At 46.9% G+C, this 17,057-nt stretch overlaps 5 protein-coding genes across 5 annotated transcripts; 1 reads left to right on the forward strand and 4 right to left on the reverse strand.

Annotated features, from left to right (window-relative positions):
- The first annotated feature begins 2,047 nt into the window (after positions 1-2,047).
- Positions 2,048-3,164, forward strand: F4822DRAFT_236372 (uncharacterized protein). The gene is made up of 2 exons (XM_051454229.1): positions 2,048-2,384; positions 2,432-3,164. Exons 1-2 carry the CDS (start codon positions 2,370-2,372, stop codon positions 3,026-3,028), a joined length of 612 nt encoding a protein of 203 aa, XP_051313933.1. The 5' UTR covers positions 2,048-2,369; the 3' UTR covers positions 3,029-3,164.
- Positions 3,165-3,166: 2 nt separating this feature from the next.
- Positions 3,167-5,385, reverse strand: F4822DRAFT_236313 (general substrate transporter). Its single transcript, XM_051454228.1, has 3 exons — positions 3,898-5,385; positions 3,615-3,833; positions 3,167-3,560 (listed from the first exon to the last, which is right to left on the reverse strand). Exons 1-3 carry the CDS (start codon positions 5,046-5,048, stop codon positions 3,305-3,307), a joined length of 1,626 nt encoding a protein of 541 aa, XP_051313934.1. The 5' UTR covers positions 5,049-5,385; the 3' UTR covers positions 3,167-3,304.
- Positions 5,386-6,980: 1,595 nt separating this feature from the next.
- Positions 6,981-9,599, reverse strand: F4822DRAFT_236310 (uncharacterized protein). Its single transcript, XM_051454227.1, has 3 exons — positions 8,931-9,599; positions 7,604-8,869; positions 6,981-7,549 (listed from the first exon to the last, which is right to left on the reverse strand). The coding sequence occupies exons 1-3, from the start codon at positions 9,341-9,343 to the stop codon at positions 7,153-7,155; spliced, it is 2,076 nt and encodes a 691-aa protein (XP_051313935.1). The 5' UTR covers positions 9,344-9,599; the 3' UTR covers positions 6,981-7,152.
- An 827-nt stretch (positions 9,600-10,426) lies between these two features.
- Positions 10,427-12,116, reverse strand: F4822DRAFT_236406 (uncharacterized protein). Its single transcript, XM_051454230.1, has one exon. It carries the CDS (start codon positions 11,688-11,690, stop codon positions 10,872-10,874), a length of 819 nt encoding a protein of 272 aa, XP_051313936.1. The 5' UTR covers positions 11,691-12,116; the 3' UTR covers positions 10,427-10,871.
- A 2,017-nt stretch (positions 12,117-14,133) lies between these two features.
- F4822DRAFT_437239 (uncharacterized protein) lies at positions 14,134-16,310 on the reverse strand (the record flags this gene model as incomplete). The annotated part of the gene is made up of 2 exons (XM_051462396.1): positions 14,134-15,903; positions 15,978-16,310. The coding sequence occupies 2 exons, from the start codon at positions 16,308-16,310 to the stop codon at positions 14,134-14,136; spliced, it is 2,103 nt and encodes a 700-aa protein (XP_051313937.1).
- Positions 16,311-17,057: the final 747 nt, after the last annotated feature.

Raw genomic sequence — 17,057 nt, forward strand, 5'->3', positions numbered from 1 at the left:
GGGATCATGATGTTGTATTGTCAGGGTATCGATGTCACGAGGAGCCGATTCCCAAATCAAAAAGCAAAATTGACATATCATCGACGTATAGTAGTAGGAGTTCCACGGCAGATTTCGTCTTGATTTTCCCAACATATATCGCTTCACCCATAGCAATCCAACCTACTACGCCAACCCCTTCCAAATAAAACGCGGGATACTAGTGTATTGAGGGTTAAGATTTCCTATTGGTATACGAAGAAATATGTAGCCCTACAGTAAACTCTGGGTATAATACGTCCTAAGCCACTCCAGATAAACCCTAAGGTCACCTATGTACCTAGATAGGAGAGGGAATTCTAAGGTTAGGTGACTCGCAGGCGTAAATTTGAACTTGTTAGGCGGGAGTCTTCGAGTACTATAAACCACGTGATACCCTTGACTGCGTACCTAGGTAGGTTATATTACATGCCTCAGGGTATCATTTTCCAATACCACCGCATCGGCCTTGAGTAGGTGATATACCGAGGTCCGGAGAAGATCCCAGCTATAAGGAATGACTAAGTGAAGCGATACGTTTCATAGCATCTACATTCAGCGTGTTTTCGCCTAATTATTATCATAGCGGCATGTAGGCTTCTAAGTGGTGACAGGAGTGGAACGTACAAATAAACGGTAGAGCCCGGTTCGTTACGCATATGTTTGTTCTCGTTGTTGTTGCCAAGTATCCATACTCAATTAGGTACCTAATCTGGGTGTTGATCATACCTCCTTGGGTTATTATCTAAGACATTTCACATCGTTAGTTTCAGACCTTGGGTTTTAAGATTAAATTATGTTCGAGAGAAAGTGCTAGATTTTGCTGCTATGTATTAGATGATACGACATCCTACCTGGCATAAGAAACTGTCGGTGACATTACAACTCTCGAAAGGAGGTGCGGATTGATAGAACCTATACTACAGATACATCTCAAAATAAATAGAACTGGCCCCTCTACTTTTGTCCGGGGGTGGGATTGTGTTACGCTACGTGTTGCCGAGTTATTTGCGGACATTTCGGCAAGGCTTTTGCCAACCATAACACACCGAAATAACCTATCTTTTCCAAGTCATATATAGAGCTAGAGCACTTAGACTGGGCTGAAAGCCTGCCCGGGAATCGATTTTGAGTCAACTGATCGATCTCCCCATACAAATCTGGAGAGTCATACGATTCTCCGTTTCTCGGCTCGGCCAGCTATATAGAAAGAGCATCTCATTATGATATCTCAGAAAGTTGGTAAGGAGCCACGTCACTCGCTAACAACATAGTGCATATCGAAAATTCAAATCCTACGATGCATTAAAGGGCCATCGGCGACTTTAATTCGTAATTTGGTTATGTAGGCTTGTTGTCTTAGGTAGAACATGACGTTATCTCTCCGTCATATGCTCGGGGAACAATGTCCTTGGTGTTTAAGCCACCGAAAAATTAGGTGGTTGGGGCCTTTGTACTACCTTCGCCCTCGCGGATCCCATGTCAGATAAGCTGACAGATTCAAAAGGGAAGGGTTTGGTCGACCTCGATCTTGATCCCCGTTTCATGACCCCCAAAGAACCATAGCCGAACCACCTGACGAATAATATTTTGGTAGGAGGTGTGATACACGCGATATTCAGGGATAATGCCGCCCCGGAATCGATACCCGAGAACTTGGCCTACGATCTTGGTTGAAGCCATTCTCATGGAGTGGACACCTAGCATAGGTGGCTGTTTCGGTAAGACTGTAACAGCATGAACATATTACGGGCGGCGGCATATGTGGAATTCAATAGCGAGGTTATAACTCCTGGCAAAATATGATGTAGGGGCCAATGGTTTTTTTTTTTTTTTTTGCTGCAAAGCAATGCAGGCGAATTATCACACCTAAGGTACGCAACCAAATTGGGAATTTCTAGGCTAGGGTATTCCCAGTTATCTTTAACGAGTCACCTCAAATCCAACCTAGAACGAGATCTAAACCCTGTTGATGGGATTTGACGCAAGATCGTGGCATCTTGGCAAGGGTGCGTGACGATATTGACGTGCAATGATTCGCCATGCCGAATATGACTAGATCGGATATTGTATGAAATATGATATATCACCTGCAGCCATCGGAAGATGGCATATCAAGCGAGGACACATCGGAGCATGGTCGTTAGGAGCCCCTTTTACAATCGCTCTGGGGTGGGTTTGGTATTATATGGATAATGGCCCAGATATTCCCACGGATAATAGCTGGGAAGGTTTCCAATATAAATAGAATATGGCGAGACAGGAGTGGGAGGCCCTGAGAGTCATACGCAGATGGATAGGGTAGAACTTGGTCACCATTATCTGATGCGAGAGTCGCGACGAAAACGAAAATGTCTAATCGTGAAGTGAGTTTAGAAGTCTTCGATCGCAATTCGTACTAATCAATGAAAAGAGTACCGACCCTCGGAATGAACGAGCACGCCGTAGTTCCCGGAGATCTAGGCGGAACCCAAGATCTATTAGAAGAGACAACCATACTAGCAATAGCTCGGCTCAAATGGATATACAGACTCATAATGCGACGCATGGCTCTAACGGATATGTGCTCCATCTCACTTCTGGTCCGGGACAAAGGGTTGATAACAATGTGGCGCTTAACGATGACGATAGCGAACAAGCAAATTGCAACGCTAGTCTACACAACGGGCCCCTTTTGGCTCACATGCCTCCTGACCAGCACACCACGAATGGTTACAACCATGGGATATCAAGGAATGATGACCCAGACGCTGTTGATCAAGCTCACGAAGTCAGGCACCATCAGCTCACATTAACCCACGACAACCTGGAGCGATATCTAACTCGGCAAGATGGAGTCCATAACTACGCACTTGAATATTGGAGAACACAGCCTCTAGAGGATGGTCCTATTCGATTAATACCTGAGCTCCTTGAACTGAATGCTTGGGACCAGAGCGATGCTATTTATGGCCGAGAGAGTGACATGGAAGCTACAAAGGGCGAGTCTCCTAATGAGCAGTTGGGCTAGGGAAGGCGAGTGATTGGTATACGAATAAATCCGACCAATCAACTAGATATATTTTATGTAGGATATGTATCTCGCCAGAGCTATTCTTTTCTACAGCTCAACTTCTAGAGACATGTGAGGCTAACACATTATAGAGAAGAGGATGTTGGTTATGAGCGATGGGTAGGGTTATCTTAAGTAGTATAACGCATATATGGGGTTTCTGTTCATAACAAATTTGAATTAATATTATGTAGTCTAGTACTTGTACAGTCTATATGCATCCTATGTCCTATTCTAAACCTCGGCATGCTCCTCGTGAAGCGAATCCGCCGTAGCGCCTTCTGGCATTTTGCTGCCATCCCAGTGACTCGACTTGATAGGGTTGACGTGGAGAAGATACATAGTATCGATCTCTTCTAGGCTGCGGTCCTTGGTCTCGATCACGAAAAAGTAGACGATGACAATAAGAGCGGCGCAGCAACCAGCGAATACGAACCCGTAGAAGTAGTCGATCGCGTCGGTGATAAATCGAGTGAAGAATGAAATCATACTAAGACATCTATTAGTAAATAATTACCAATGATATGGGGCATATTATACTCACAAATTCCAGAACCAATTCGAGGCGGTAGCCAGTGCCATGCATGGGGCCCGATATCGAGAAGGATAGAGCTCGGCGACAACAGCCCAAACCAATGGCCCCCACGTCGTAGCGAATGCGGCAATAGCGAGACAAGAGAAGACGATTAAGGCCGAACCAGCTTGTGGGGTATTCATGGGGTTGGCGGAGTCTAAAGCGTAGTGACCGACGAAAGCGTAGATGCTGTGGTTATGTGAATTAGCCTCAGAGGGCACACATTCAGGGGGAAATGGGTAAAACAACTCACAAGAAGCACACCATCATCCAAGCTGCACCTGCGATAAGAGCCTTTCTGCGACCAACTTTCTGGACAACAAATAGACCGGCGATCGTGGTAGCAACGTTGACCGTACCGAGAACGATTTGTGTAACGTAGCTGTCGCTCAATCCAGTCGCCTTAAAGACGGTGGTTCCATAGTAGAAGAAGAAGTTGGCACCGGTGAGCTGCTGACCGGCCTGAAGAATAACACCTAGCAAGGTTCTGTACAACATCCTTGGCCCGGTAAATATCTCGAACCAGCTTGCCTTGCCACTGTTCTTTTCTTCGTCTAATTTAACCTTGATCTCCATAATCTGATCATGAACGCTGCGGTGATGGGGATCGACGCCGGCCAACCTCGCGATCGTGTTACGTGCCTCCTCTTCTCGGCCCATACGATAGGCGTGTCGGGGACTTTCGGGGAGGACGAGGATACCAACTCCGAGGATCAAGGACCAGAGGAATCCGAGACCGTTGGGAATTCGCCACGAGGCGCTAGATGTCATATCCGCGGTACCCCAGTCGACCATGTAACTAGTCCAGATGCCGAGGGTGATGAAAAGTTGGTATGTCGAAACCAAGATACCACGAATAATCGCCGGGCTGCTTTCTGATTGATACATGGGAACTAAAACAGACAGAGCGCCAATGGAGCAACCGGTGACCAAGCGGCCAACTGCGAATTGCACCCAGACCGTTTGCGATGAGATCTCAATTACGATTCCGACGCATGACCACAGAGCCGATAACGAGATGGCCAAACGGCGACCGAGTCTATCGGCAAGTTGTCCCGCAATCAAAGCGCCGAGCAAGCAACCAACGGGAAGTAGACCGACGATAGTTCCTTGTCTCGCGGCCCCGAATTCGTACGTGCCATTCGGTTGCGCTTCACCGAAACGGGTGGCAAAGTCAGCCATCGCGAAAAAACCCGAGATTTGACCGCTGACATATCCAAACATAAAGCCACCTATACTGGCGACGACACCTAAGAATATGGATAGGAAGGTTATTCTTTGCTGTTTCGCTGCCGGAGAAGCGTTCGAGGGGCTCTGCTCTTGCTTGGGCACAGAGCCGGCTTCGTTCGTAGGCCCGGCATTGGGTGTTTCCACCTGATCGGTGTTTCGTTTAAGGAAAGGCATATTCCGCCCAGTCGATAATAAAGAAAAAAGCGATGAATAATTATAAAATTGTAACAGTTACAAGCTGAGGATAAGCTTGATTCATGTAGACTTCAAGACCCCTCTGAGAAGCCATGGTCCATGGTCCACGGCCCTTTTTATTTAAAAGTATAATGTACCACTCGGACCCTTAGAGAAACTCCTTTTTTCATTATTGAGTTTTTTTCTTATCGCCCTACTGCGTCATCACCCCATCGGACTCGTGACGGCGTGTCGCGCGAGTGAGGAACTGTGTCGGACTTTCTTCTTGATGTTGATCGGCGGTCCCGATGGAACCATAGAAGAGCACCCACATATAATGGGCCCATCATGAGCAACTCACGTAGTTCGTTCCGCTTTACTACGGTTGGTCCCGAAAGAGCCGCTACCCGGAAGATCCGGTCTTAATTAGTATTTTTTAAATCATTTTTTTCTTATTTTTTTTTTTATTGACGGCCGCCGGACGCCGAATCTCATGCGCCTAGAAAAAGCGTCGAAAGACTACATGAGTTTGCACAGCCGATAACTCATGCCTAAGAATGATCATCCGAGACACAAAACTTACATATCTATGCTCGGATACATGTATCTACCCACCTGGGCACCTATCCACCCTATCTACCGAGCCGCCGAGGTATGATGGGTATTAGTAAGTGTTTAGAGTCCCATAGTCGCCAAGTCTAGAGAAACCCTATTATTTTGACTTTTAATCCATACGAGCACAGCAAAATGCGTCATTGGATAAGAGATACTCGGAGGCATCCTAGGCTGACCGAGCAAGTACCGAGTCGGTCCTGTTGTGGATCTAAAGCGGCTCTGCTTAGGTCTCAAGTTCAACAAAAAACTTCTCCTGTTGCACCATCGCCGAAATGAGAGGCAAGAAAAATGCTCCATCTTCCTCCCGGTAAGTAACGAAACGGAGGCGCTCATTACATAAAAACGCCGTGCTATAGTAGAGGAATTTTGTGGTATATTTGGCACTGTTTCTTCTAAGGCGAGATGTTTGGAATGAAATACACAGAAGCCTCGTTTTTTCGTCCTTTTTTCCTTGTGTTTTTGTCAGTGTCGTCTAATTCCCGAGTCAGTCTTTAAAAATCCTTTCCCTACTTTTCTATTGGAATCGCTCTAGATCATTTCCCCAGGGCCAGCGATTCAGTAATGAATCCAGATATCCTGTCACCAGTGATGGGTCTCGGATTGAACCTCGGATGGGCCACTCACGTATGAAACCGTCCTCGCGCTGTCCCAGTGGTGGCTCCGCCCGTGTGCTCGAAGCGAGGCGATTAAAGAAGATTCAATGCTTTCAAGGCATCCTTGATAACTCCATCTAACGTATTTTTTCTCAGGCCAAATTTTTCATTCATAATTTCACCTGCCTCCTCTTCCAAGTGACCCCCATATCCGCCAGCTACGAAACCGGTCTCTATGAGCGCAAATGTAGCGAGCCTGTCACCGCGAAGGACAGCTTCTTGTTTTTTCTCGATGGAGTCTCTGCTCCTGATGTTTTCTGTTGCATATTTGACTCCTTGCACCCTTTCAATGGCTGCACGTAATTTCTTCTAAGTAACGGCGAAATCACTCAAGAAGAGATTCCTGTTCCTAGTCTCTTCCGGGCTCTTTAGAGCTTTGATAAGGCCCATTGCGGCATTACCCTCGGTAGTACAGGAGAAATATTGGTCGCCTTCATCCCAGATAATGAATCTTCTTTCTCGTACATGCATTCCGACGAAATCATTTGCCATGCCCCACCGTTACAACAGGAGTCAGAAATTACTTCTTATGAGATATTAGAAATCTTTGAACCTCATAATTCTCTACTAACTGAATTGCAAAGTCTTAGCTCATAACAGACCAAAAAAGGGCAAGGAACTCTCGGCATTACTTATAAGCCACATTCCACATGAGATGCTCATCCATTCGATTATGCCCCTAGCAGCTTTTAGCTTCAGATATTCTTGAAGCTTTCCTTTCGTGGAATACCATCAAATCAATAGTTGGGTCGGTGACGACCAGCGAATCCTCGATGTTGTACGTTTTTGATCTTTTTGCTGCCATTTTACGTGTATTGCCTTTTTGTTCTCATCCCTTAAGCTCGTTGATCTAGTAAAGCAGTGCCCGTACCGGCACCCTTAGGATGCGCAGGATCTTGTTCGACATATACTACCGGCTCTCGTGGGTCTACCCGGACAGTCGCCTTTGCGAGGTAATTGGGAAGGGGATTCTTTCCATCGAGGTCCGTCTCTCGTACTTCAACGTTGAGATAGGTTGTCCATCCAATCCGCATAATCGTCGACACCGCATTGCTATATGACACGCCACTAGTCACGATGGCTACCAGTCCGATTATGACTGACGCCAGCGTAGCTAGAGCCGCCGCACCGTAAGCTGCCCAAAGTTTATCCGCTGCATAAACGTATACTGTCTGGGTAGTAAAACGCGTGATGGTGACTTTGTCTGGTGCTGTAGGGGAGGAATAATTCGGCCTTTTTGTTCATTAGTAATAATTGTGGTATTTTAATAGGAGGGGGGGCGCATACTGTAACGTCGAGGAGCTCATGAGGCTGACTGTGTAATTTTGGAACATGGTCTCTAGAAATTGCTGTAACGACTGCTCGGGCTCTGTCTGGCGAAGCCTCCAAATACCACCGGTATCTGGCATACTGGAGTTGGAGAGCTGCCACTGAAGATCCGGGAAGGGGTCTTGGCCTACTGTCGACTCCTTGTGGATTTCGTAATCTGTTAGGTATTCCATTTCCGTAGTATCGATGATGCTAGTGCTCCGGACGCTGGTCGAGTCGACCAACCCCGTACCAGAAACAAGTGCGATGCTGCCCGTCATGAGGGTCGTGAAGGCTTCCAACACGGCTTGATAGGAGAGTTGAGAGAGTAGGCCAGCATCATATTCACATTGTTTCCCAAGTTCGTCGTCCTCATTTAGTGTTGTACAATTCCTGGAAAACTCGCCGCCACTGCTGGCGCCCCTTACGAAGTTGATGACGGGTACGGTGTCTCCCACATCCGTTATGCTAATATTGACGTTCTGCGCCCCATTCAAGTAGCGGAAGTCTGTATGATAAGTTGAGTTATGTAGTTGGCATTGTAGCATGGTCACATTACCACCTACCACACCCAGCGGATTATCAGGTGTGATTGTATCTGCGTAAATTCCGAGGTCGCAACCAAGGGACTCCCAAGATAGGGTGAACCGTCGAGTATTGATCAAGTTCGGCATAATGGCAACGTATAAGAGGGAGTCCTGCTTCACGAGATCGTACGTCCCGATACCTGTCTTGAAAATCGCATCGGGGTCGCTAAAGGATAGGGAGGAAAGGCTACCCTGTGTTGTTTGGACGTATGGTTCATCGCTAGTTTGCTTGTTGTCTGTGGAATAGCGTGGGTACCACGAGAGGTACGTCGGAGCCTCGCAATTTGAACCGTTCATAAGGTAATTGGCGACGTTCTGCTGAAATCTTATATTCTGACTCGAATCCAAAGGATCGCACTTCAGACTCGGGCCGTGGAAATCCAGCGACCAGGTCGAATTGGGAAAAGGCGGATTGATGGGTAGCATAGCCTTCTGCGCCGCTACGCTCATCGCGATCTGTTTTGCAATCTGGCTTGGGCCGGTATACGTATAGTACATCGATAAGCGGTTTTCTCCTACCGTTGCAGGCATTCCGGCTACGAAGTTAAGGTTGAAGAAGTCTATTTGGGGTATATGTTGGGTCGAGGTATCCGTGATATTCTCTCGTAGAGCTACCGATAGAGTTGCGGGCGTGATGATAGATGCGATGGGTATTAACCTGTTGGCCATTAGCCTTTTTCAGTACTTTTTGGCTTGTTTATTGTGCCGCTATCACTGACCAGACTGATATCGCCATGAGGAACAGTACAGGGTACCTGTACCAGACAGGGACCGTGAACAAGGAGATTATATTGTTTATTCCGGAATAAACAATGTCTACCCTCTCCAGTGTCGGAGGATTGCCCGTTTTAGACTGCCCTTTGATACGCTGCCAAAATAATTGACAGTATGCAGTAGAGACGGCTAGAATGAAAGCTGCTCTGGCAAGAAAAGCGAAGGCGGTCCCAACCGCAATATTAAATTGCTGTCCTTGGTAATGTGAACCCAGTATGTCATAGTCGCCCGTCGATGTTGGTTTGTTCTCTAAGGACTTATAGAATAGGTGATGACCTATAGAAAAAAGTACTCCGGAGAGTAAGGATAGGCCCATGATTAATGGCGTCCACCAGTAGAATCCCACATTTTCAGCCATATTTTTCAGCTGAAAAGCAAGCTACAGACCCGCCACAATGACTGACCAAGGTTGTTTTAGGTTGGTTTTTGTCTGAAGAAGACTGAAATCACACCATTGCTTCTACAAAGATCAAAAGTATATATATTAAAAGAGGCACAGTAGAATAGATTTCACATGGAAATGAGCTCATGGAACTTTTGTTTCGATTTAACGTCTTCAAGATATGCCTACTAGGTGACTAGACGTAAACAGTCTAGCTGGTGAGGGGGTTTTCAGCCCAAAATGGGGGCGAGAGGGTTCTGGAGCAGGTTCATGGCCATACCATACATTAGAACCACAATTAAGTTCATGGCTCTTGGAATATTCTCAAGTCTGTATTGCTTTAACTCAGTCGACTCATTGTAATTTGAACTAGCTTCTAATGGACAGCGAGACGCAGAATTATTAACAGTATCGTGTAATCTTGTACGCGGGAAAGAAAAGTATCCCGCGTACCGAAAACTACAGTACAAGAAGAAAGGTGGCCGGGCTCTATACCAGGCTCCTTGTACAGTGTGATATACCTTGGTTATCGCTTTTTAGAGAAGTAAGAGGCGAGCTGCATTTTCCCTTGTCAAGCGATACTCTAGGTCTGTCCCTTTTACGGCACTCTAGACGCCCCATGTGCCATATATTTACGGAAAAGTGTACTTGGTTTTGGGTAAACCGTCTGTTGGATGCAAACAAGTTCATCATTGAGGCAAGCTGCTCAAAATGGGGGCCAAAATAGTCTTATAGGCTTATCAATAAAGGATCATATAGAGCACGTGCCATAAAGATATTCTTCCATTTACATAGCGTAGGATTTCCCCCCTTCTTTATTCTCATAGAGTAGGGACGAGCTTGATGTAGTTGGGGAAAACAGCTGAGATGGTTTGAGCTATAGGTAATGAAGTTGTACACATAAACTTAGGTCCCCTATATCAATTTATGACATGTCACCTCGCTAACAATTATGGAACAACATCCCAGTAGATCTCCTGTTAGTAATACACCAGTATTTATAGATATTACTAGGGGCTACGTAAAGGCCCGAGGCCACAAGCACCCTATTTAAGTAGGTACATAAGGATAGCTTGAATGTTAGTGGACGTGCCTCGCCGCGCCTAAACGCGGTTTTATTCGGCTGGATCATCGGTAGTATGTCGAAAAGAATGCTCTCAGAAATAATGTTAAAATTTCTTATTTGTCAAGCAAGTCATATGACACAGCTACTCGGTCCGACGAAGTTCGATCTCTGCAGATTAAGACAGTCACAAAGCTGTACGCCGTGAGCCGATGGTTTCGCTACCATTATTCTATGGCAGAAATTGCGGGTTGAGGCACGGACACTACTTCTACTTCGCAAGAGACTTGGATGATTAGATGAGATTTGGAACGCTTGATTCAAACCTATGGAAAGAAAGGGTATAGTAACCGTTAACCGAACTCCGTATGAAAGCAAAAGCCCCGCTGAAAATGCCGCAATGCTGTCGTCCCATCATTATTTCGAACTGTTCTTAGCCCTTCAGCTCAACCATGCCCAGCTTCCAACCACCTTCCCACTATCCTGTGGCGCCAATTGCGTAAATACGGAGAGACTGAGATCCAGATCGGTGGCCTGGCAACCAACGCAGCGGTCTACAACTACAACATCTACACTGCGATTTCCAGCGCCAGCTTCGACAAAATCCCTGGTAACTCTAATTCGCATACCGCAAAGGGAATTGGTGTTGGGATCGTTCCCTTGGCTTGTGGCGTCGAAGATGATATGCGATACAGAAACAATATCCTCATAGCTGTTGGATTGAATACCACAGGCGCCTAAAGCGGGATCGTAATATGTCAATTCACCGGTGAATATGTCCTTATTGCTTGGGAGTGGTAGGTTCTGTGAGCCCGAATGGCGACGCGATAAACCTACACCGAGGCCAATAGCTAGGGGGACAAGTAGGAAGACGAATATGACTGCGGGTAAGACGATAAAAAGAAAAAAGAAACGCCTAGAGCGTCCAAAATAAGTCCGGTGGGGAGGAAAGACGGAATCCAGGCGTTTGCGTAACGGTGCAATGAGCGAAGGTTTTGCTGTATCACTCTTGGTGGCTGGTGAATTATACATTGGGAGCGTAGTAGATGCTCTGTCGGGTGGTTCCTTGGCTTGTTCATGATCCAATGCCGTAGAAGGTCTAGCTGACATGGCTAGATGTTCATCGGGGTCTTCTTTAGAGGGAAGAATACGTCCTAATAAGGACTGACGGGGTTTTGGCGGATGAGTTATTGTCTCCCATTCCGGAAGCTGATAAACCGGCGGAGGCATAGAAGGTGCATCATTATTATGGCCAGCCATGTTTTAATGGCATCAATATGTAAGCAAGAATAGCTTGGGATGTAACGATAGACCGGTAAGATAACGAGTAACCTGAAGATGATGCTTTGCAAACGGCCACGAAAGAAAGTGGGCAAGTAAAAAATAATAGAGGGAGTCTAGGAAGACGAAGGAAACGAAGGGTCGCATCGTTTTTTCTTTACTTAGAAAGATGCATTGAAGGAAGACACCAATTTTGTAAACCAACCGATGGCAATCTTGAAAAGAAATTCCCAGGAAGCACGAAATAAAAGAGGGAGGTTGAATAACGTCAGTTCTTGATTTTTCCCGGTACCTAGACTGCTAGATAATATGTACCTACCTAGGTAGATAGCGCGGGGAAAACCAGGGGTTTTTATTGCGGGTATAACCGCGGATAACTGAATTATATCTTATGTTTATGAAATATGTAGTATTCCGTATGATAAAATCTGTCTATTACAATTATCTTCGTTAATTCTTATTACCTGCATATTTTATTTTGTACGTCTTTGCTCCTTGTATTTTGTTCGGAATCTGTTATGAGCGGGTTGCTATTGAAACATATATGATGTGCGTACCAAAAAGCAAATATCGCTAAATCAGCTTAGGTATATACCTAGGTATGGTCCAAGGGGGGGCATCTGTACCAGTTTACTACGCTGAGGCTGAGAGATTTCGGCAAGGAAAAGCGAGATCCGAAGAGGATAGCAAAACACCTTAAAATGCGTTCCTAACGTGCTAGGATAGACTATTCCTGCTTCTTCGCCGAGAACGTCACGCCGCTAGTTTAGATCAACTCCGTACCTACTCTGCTGCTCTGCTAGGGAGACATCCGTGGGATCAGCGCTTAGATACCAAGTAAAGGTAGCTGCAGACTTAGAAGACCCATCAATGGTTTCCGGAACCACTCCCGCTAGGATTGGCCTATAAAAAGGTCGCTAAAGAACAAAGTCGAAACATGTCCCACTGGACGATTTGCCACGCGGGATCGGAGGAAACTTCCATAACGAGGGCGATCTTCATAGTAACAGAGCATACCTACTTAGGTATAAGAGGGCATATCGCCTGTGATGGAGGATTAAGATATGAAGCTATTAGAATTGAAGAGCCGCTTGATTACAGAAGTACCCAAGTAGATATCTCTGGTGTTATTATGCTGAAGACAAGGGGATTTGAAATCTCACAAGTAGCGCTGATAAATGAGGTGTAACAACAGAGAATGAGTTGGCAAGTGTGCTCTTTTGCACCTTAATTGCCAGTCCGACCGGACAATGGCCGGACGGCAACTCCCCCACGAAATAGGGGGGAGTACCCAACTACCGCTAGAACTAAATTGAAGGCATTACAATATAATCGAGTACGTTGAAAGGAGGTATGAAAGCGACGGGTAGATAACCAACACGCTCATCTGCGCGATGAAAATCATTCAGCTGCTGCTGGTACTATGACCTTTGCCGCACCCGGATGTCTCTCTCCTTCCACAACAATTACCGGAAAGAAAAAAAAAAAAAAAAAGAAGTATCTAGTCTCCTTTTCTTGCTTCCGTATCCACACCACCATAGCTCTCAACTCCACGCTAAGTGAAAAGGAAAAAAAGGTCACAACCAATTAGGCCGCTAAGGCCCCCTCCTACCCCGTCTATCCCCCGGGTTAACCTGGATATACACGCGAAACGCCAGGAGGCCCCATCGGCTCTCTCGCCTCGTAAAAGCAAAAGCAATAAACCCCGTCCCCAGGAAAGGGAAAAAAAAAAAACGCCGTAAAGATGATTTCACTGGAAGTTGACGCGATCAAGCGATCAAGATCGAAGAGGCGCCGCCTCTAGGTCACCAGGACGCCTTATGAGTCTCCGAGAGAGGAATATGGATACAAATAGGCAATGGCAATATCCGCAAGCCCTTTCTAGTGCAGCATCATTCGCTGGGCTACTCATAATCGCCCCAGTATAACGTTGTGTCCGCTCGCAATTTTGGTACAAACCCGGCGCTACTCTTCGCTTGAAGTTAATGCTACTAAGGGTGGACTAATTGACCGCACGAAAGAAGCGGGTAGCGACGAAAACGTATCCTCACATCCCACCCGCGTAAATGCTAAAGGAGAATAAACGAGACCGATGCGATGTGCCCCAAACAAATAGGAAACGAATCGTGGATTTAAAACAATAGTGTAGTATAATAGCGGGCGAAGATGGAACTTGATCTGCTCTTCAGATGACGTGAATCGTCTTGGTCAATGGCATATGAAGCCGTGTCACCAGTGAGGTGAAGCGAAGAATAGGCTAATCAATGTGTTGACCCTAGGGTAGAAGTCAGGGAGAAGGTAGCGAGAATGTTAACCTTTCTCTGCTTCCTTTCCTGAGCCTGCTTTTTTTTTCTCGTTCTGGTTTGTTTTTTTACTTCTTTTCCCGCGTCTGGTGAGGATCGAATAAAAGAGGCGGATGGGATCACTGAGGATAAACCATATTAAAATCGAAATCTTCCATATTGCCGGACACTTGTACTTCGTGGTACGTCGTCATCGGGGTAACAGTTGCAGACGAGGATAGCGCCGAACTGTACTGGTTCATTTGGTCATGGGGAGTAATCGCCGAAGGGTCCGAGGGAAAGTTAGGTGACATGGTATTGGGCGACATAGTATTGTTGAAGTTGAAGTCGGCCGATGAAAGAGGCATACCATTCACATAACCAACATCTGTGTTGACGACCAGGTTGCTATAATCGACATCGGTAAACATGTTGCTGGTCATCTTATGAGGCATGTTGAAATCATTGGAATACGACTCCATACCCCCTGACTCGGCGTCCGCCATTGGGTGTCCCACATCGTCTTCAGCATCATCGTCATCATCTTGTTCGTACTTGCTCACCCAGATTTCTTTCATCCAGTTCTTAAGCTCACTCATGGGAGGCCAGTCGCCACCGCCCTTGCCACCACGCTTGTCTTCATCGCTACGGTTGTTGCCGTTGCCCTTATTCTTTTGTCGAGATGGCTTCTCCTTGAAGTGAGTGCGACGAAGGTGGGCGGCCGCATTGTAGTACGCGCCGTACTTCTTCTGTGCCTTGCAGGCTTTGCACTTACTGAGAGGATTGACGGCGGGGACGCCTATCGGAAGGCCGTGCGTAGACGGATCAATACAGATCCATTTCTTAACGGTAACCTGGTGTTTAGCGTCCCTATGGCGGCGGAGCTCATGCTCGCCGCGGAACCCTTCTTTGTGTTCATCACATTGGTCACAGTAGACTTTGGGTTGTTTCGGTCGAACATATTTCGTCTTCGTAATCGCAGTTTTACCGTCCTTCTTTGTATTGGCTTGGGGCTCGGCGACGTTCTGCTCAGCGCTCGGCTTGGGCTTTAGCGGCGCGTTCAGAGCACGTTGACATTGCTGTTTCAGAGTATCCTTAGCACGAGCCTTTAAGGACGAATTCGACCTAGTGCTGGCCATGCTTGCACTTGATACCGACCGTTCCATATCTGAAGCGAGGAGTGCGTCGGTAGGTGCGGAGGAAGCGTATTGGTGAGCAAAGGGAGGCGCGAGGCTCGAACCGACAGCAATGAGTGCATCTTCGCTACAATAAGGTCGTTTGCCTAATGGTGAATTATCTCCACTGCTATTGTTTTGATGAGAGCCTTCTGGATAGTATGCTTCACCACCTTGCGACATCTGTGATCCGAGGCTCATCATACGAACGCCACCCGACACGGACTGGTTATCAAACAAACTATTTTGTCGGGTCATCGGCGCGGTGTCATACGTAGGTGCTGTGGTCATCGATCCGCAGACAGATACGTTAGTAATGTTGAATTGGGGCACATCGACATCGTGGTTTTGCGAAGGTTCTTCATGAAAAGGATTCTGCGCAAAGTAGACTTCAGGGTCAAGCATCACGCCGGTCGGAGGCCCAGACTCGGCGAGGGTTGGCATATCATGTCGATGTCTCGATGATTGGGATGAACGCATAGATTGCGAATGGACAAGAGCGTAAGATGACACGGGCTCGTCCTTGTCTACGTAATCCATCATGCCAACATTTCCCATCTGCATGCTAGCGTGATGTACTCGCGATGGAGGGGTTATCGGAGCATTTCCTGTGAAGGGACCAGCGGACTGGGTGGACAGGTTTGAACCGAGGCGATCCATCTTCTGCGATGTTGGTGCCTGTTGAGACATGGTCCTAGCACGCTTGATGGCGTGGGCACTATGGCCATGTCGGTTCTAGCGAACACCCGTCAGTATGGGAGGCGACCCAATTATACACACGTGTGGGCATATTTAGAAAGTGATCTTACAGAGGGTCGTACAATGCCTTCATGACGGCTATGCCCCTGGATACCATTGCTGCGAGGAACTGTATTACTTCTCGACATGCCATCTTGGTGGAAAGGCGGCGTGACGGGTATAGTAGTACTTGACGGATGGAACTCATTTTGAACAGCAGAAGCACCAACGCTTTGGTTCGGGGATTGAATTATTTGCGATTGATAAACAGAATTCTGCAGTTGCGATATTTCCCGTTTTGCCTTGCGAAGGTCTTCTTCCTTACTTCTCATCGCCTCATCTCTTTGCTTTAGTAGGGCTCGGAGTTGCTGGATCTCGAGATCCGGATTTGTACAGTGGTTCATGGTGCCAAATGACAGATTCTCGCCTAGGAGTGGTTGGTGATGATGACGGGTAATCAAAGACGCGGAAGACAGGCGACAGACGAGGCGAGATTCGCTGTTTCAACGCTTCACTTGGTTTTTCCCTTTTTCACACACACACGTACACACTAAGACAGCCTCGCTAGGTAGACCCTCGAACGGGAGAGCCCAACAAGGATGATTGATGTTTTGGTTTGTCTCGTCGACTGGATTTGTCAGGCGAGAGAACAATTACCTATCGACGGACTGAAATCCGATCTGGGAAAAGTATGGGGAAAAAGAAAGAACGAAACACAGACTTCGATAACTAAGACTGGAAAACCAAAGGATGTTGCTTAATTATGTACCAGTCAGTCAAGACGAGGCTTTGGACCATGCGCGGCAGCGGGTCCTTGTAATCCTCGTCCTTCATCCACGATACGCTTGCCCAATGTGTATGTACCGATATGTAGGTATTTAATTTACGAGAATCCCGCGGGCTTAGATCGACTCTTGGCTTTTGCAACCTGGTCCGGGTTTGGCCCCAAACCCTTGCAACGTTGAATGGATGCCAAACGAACTAGCGTCCCAGGAGCTTTCTGTGATTTGGCAGGGCTACTTTGGGGGTTAGAGGAATTAGAGGGACGTCAATCGATACTAGCTCGCTGGGGATGATTTCCGGAGGGTAGGATGGGGCCGTCGAGGGCCTGTCAGACGTGTATGTTCTGCTGCAAGAGAAGCCCACTTGGA

This window comes from Hypoxylon trugodes (assembly GCF_022578975.1).
Source record: "Hypoxylon trugodes strain CBS 135444 unplaced genomic scaffold F4822scaffold_5, whole genome shotgun sequence".
Classification (NCBI taxonomy): domain Eukaryota; kingdom Fungi; phylum Ascomycota; class Sordariomycetes; order Xylariales; family Hypoxylaceae; genus Hypoxylon; species Hypoxylon trugodes.

What these genes read in the sequence shown, in the direction of transcription:
- F4822DRAFT_236313 (XM_051454228.1), bottom strand. Translation starts at nt 5,048, where the DNA reads ATGCCTTTCCTTAAACGAAACACCGATCAGGTGGAAACACCCAATGCC. An exon ending in TGGATGATGGTGTGCTTCTT is followed by an intron (nt 3,834 to 3,897) that starts GTGAGTTGTTTT and finishes ACATAACCACAG; the next exon opens with CATCTACGCTTTCGTCGGTC. An exon ending in TCGAATTGGTTCTGGAATTT is followed by an intron (nt 3,561 to 3,614) that starts GTGAGTATAATA and finishes TAGATGTCTTAG; the next exon opens with TATGATTTCATTCTTCACTC.
- F4822DRAFT_236310 (XM_051454227.1), bottom strand. Translation starts at nt 9,343, where the DNA reads ATGGCTGAAAATGTGGGATTCTACTGGTGGACGCCATTAATCATGGGC. An exon ending in CTCATGGCGATATCAGTCTG is followed by an intron (nt 8,870 to 8,930) that starts GTCAGTGATAGC and finishes AATGGCCAACAG; the next exon opens with GTTAATACCCATCGCATCTA. An exon ending in ATGAGCTCCTCGACGTTACA is followed by an intron (nt 7,550 to 7,603) that starts GTATGCGCCCCC and finishes ATGAACAAAAAG; the next exon opens with GCCGAATTATTCCTCCCCTA.
- F4822DRAFT_236406 (XM_051454230.1), bottom strand. Translation starts at nt 11,690, where the DNA reads ATGGCTGGCCATAATAATGATGCACCTTCTATGCCTCCGCCGGTTTAT.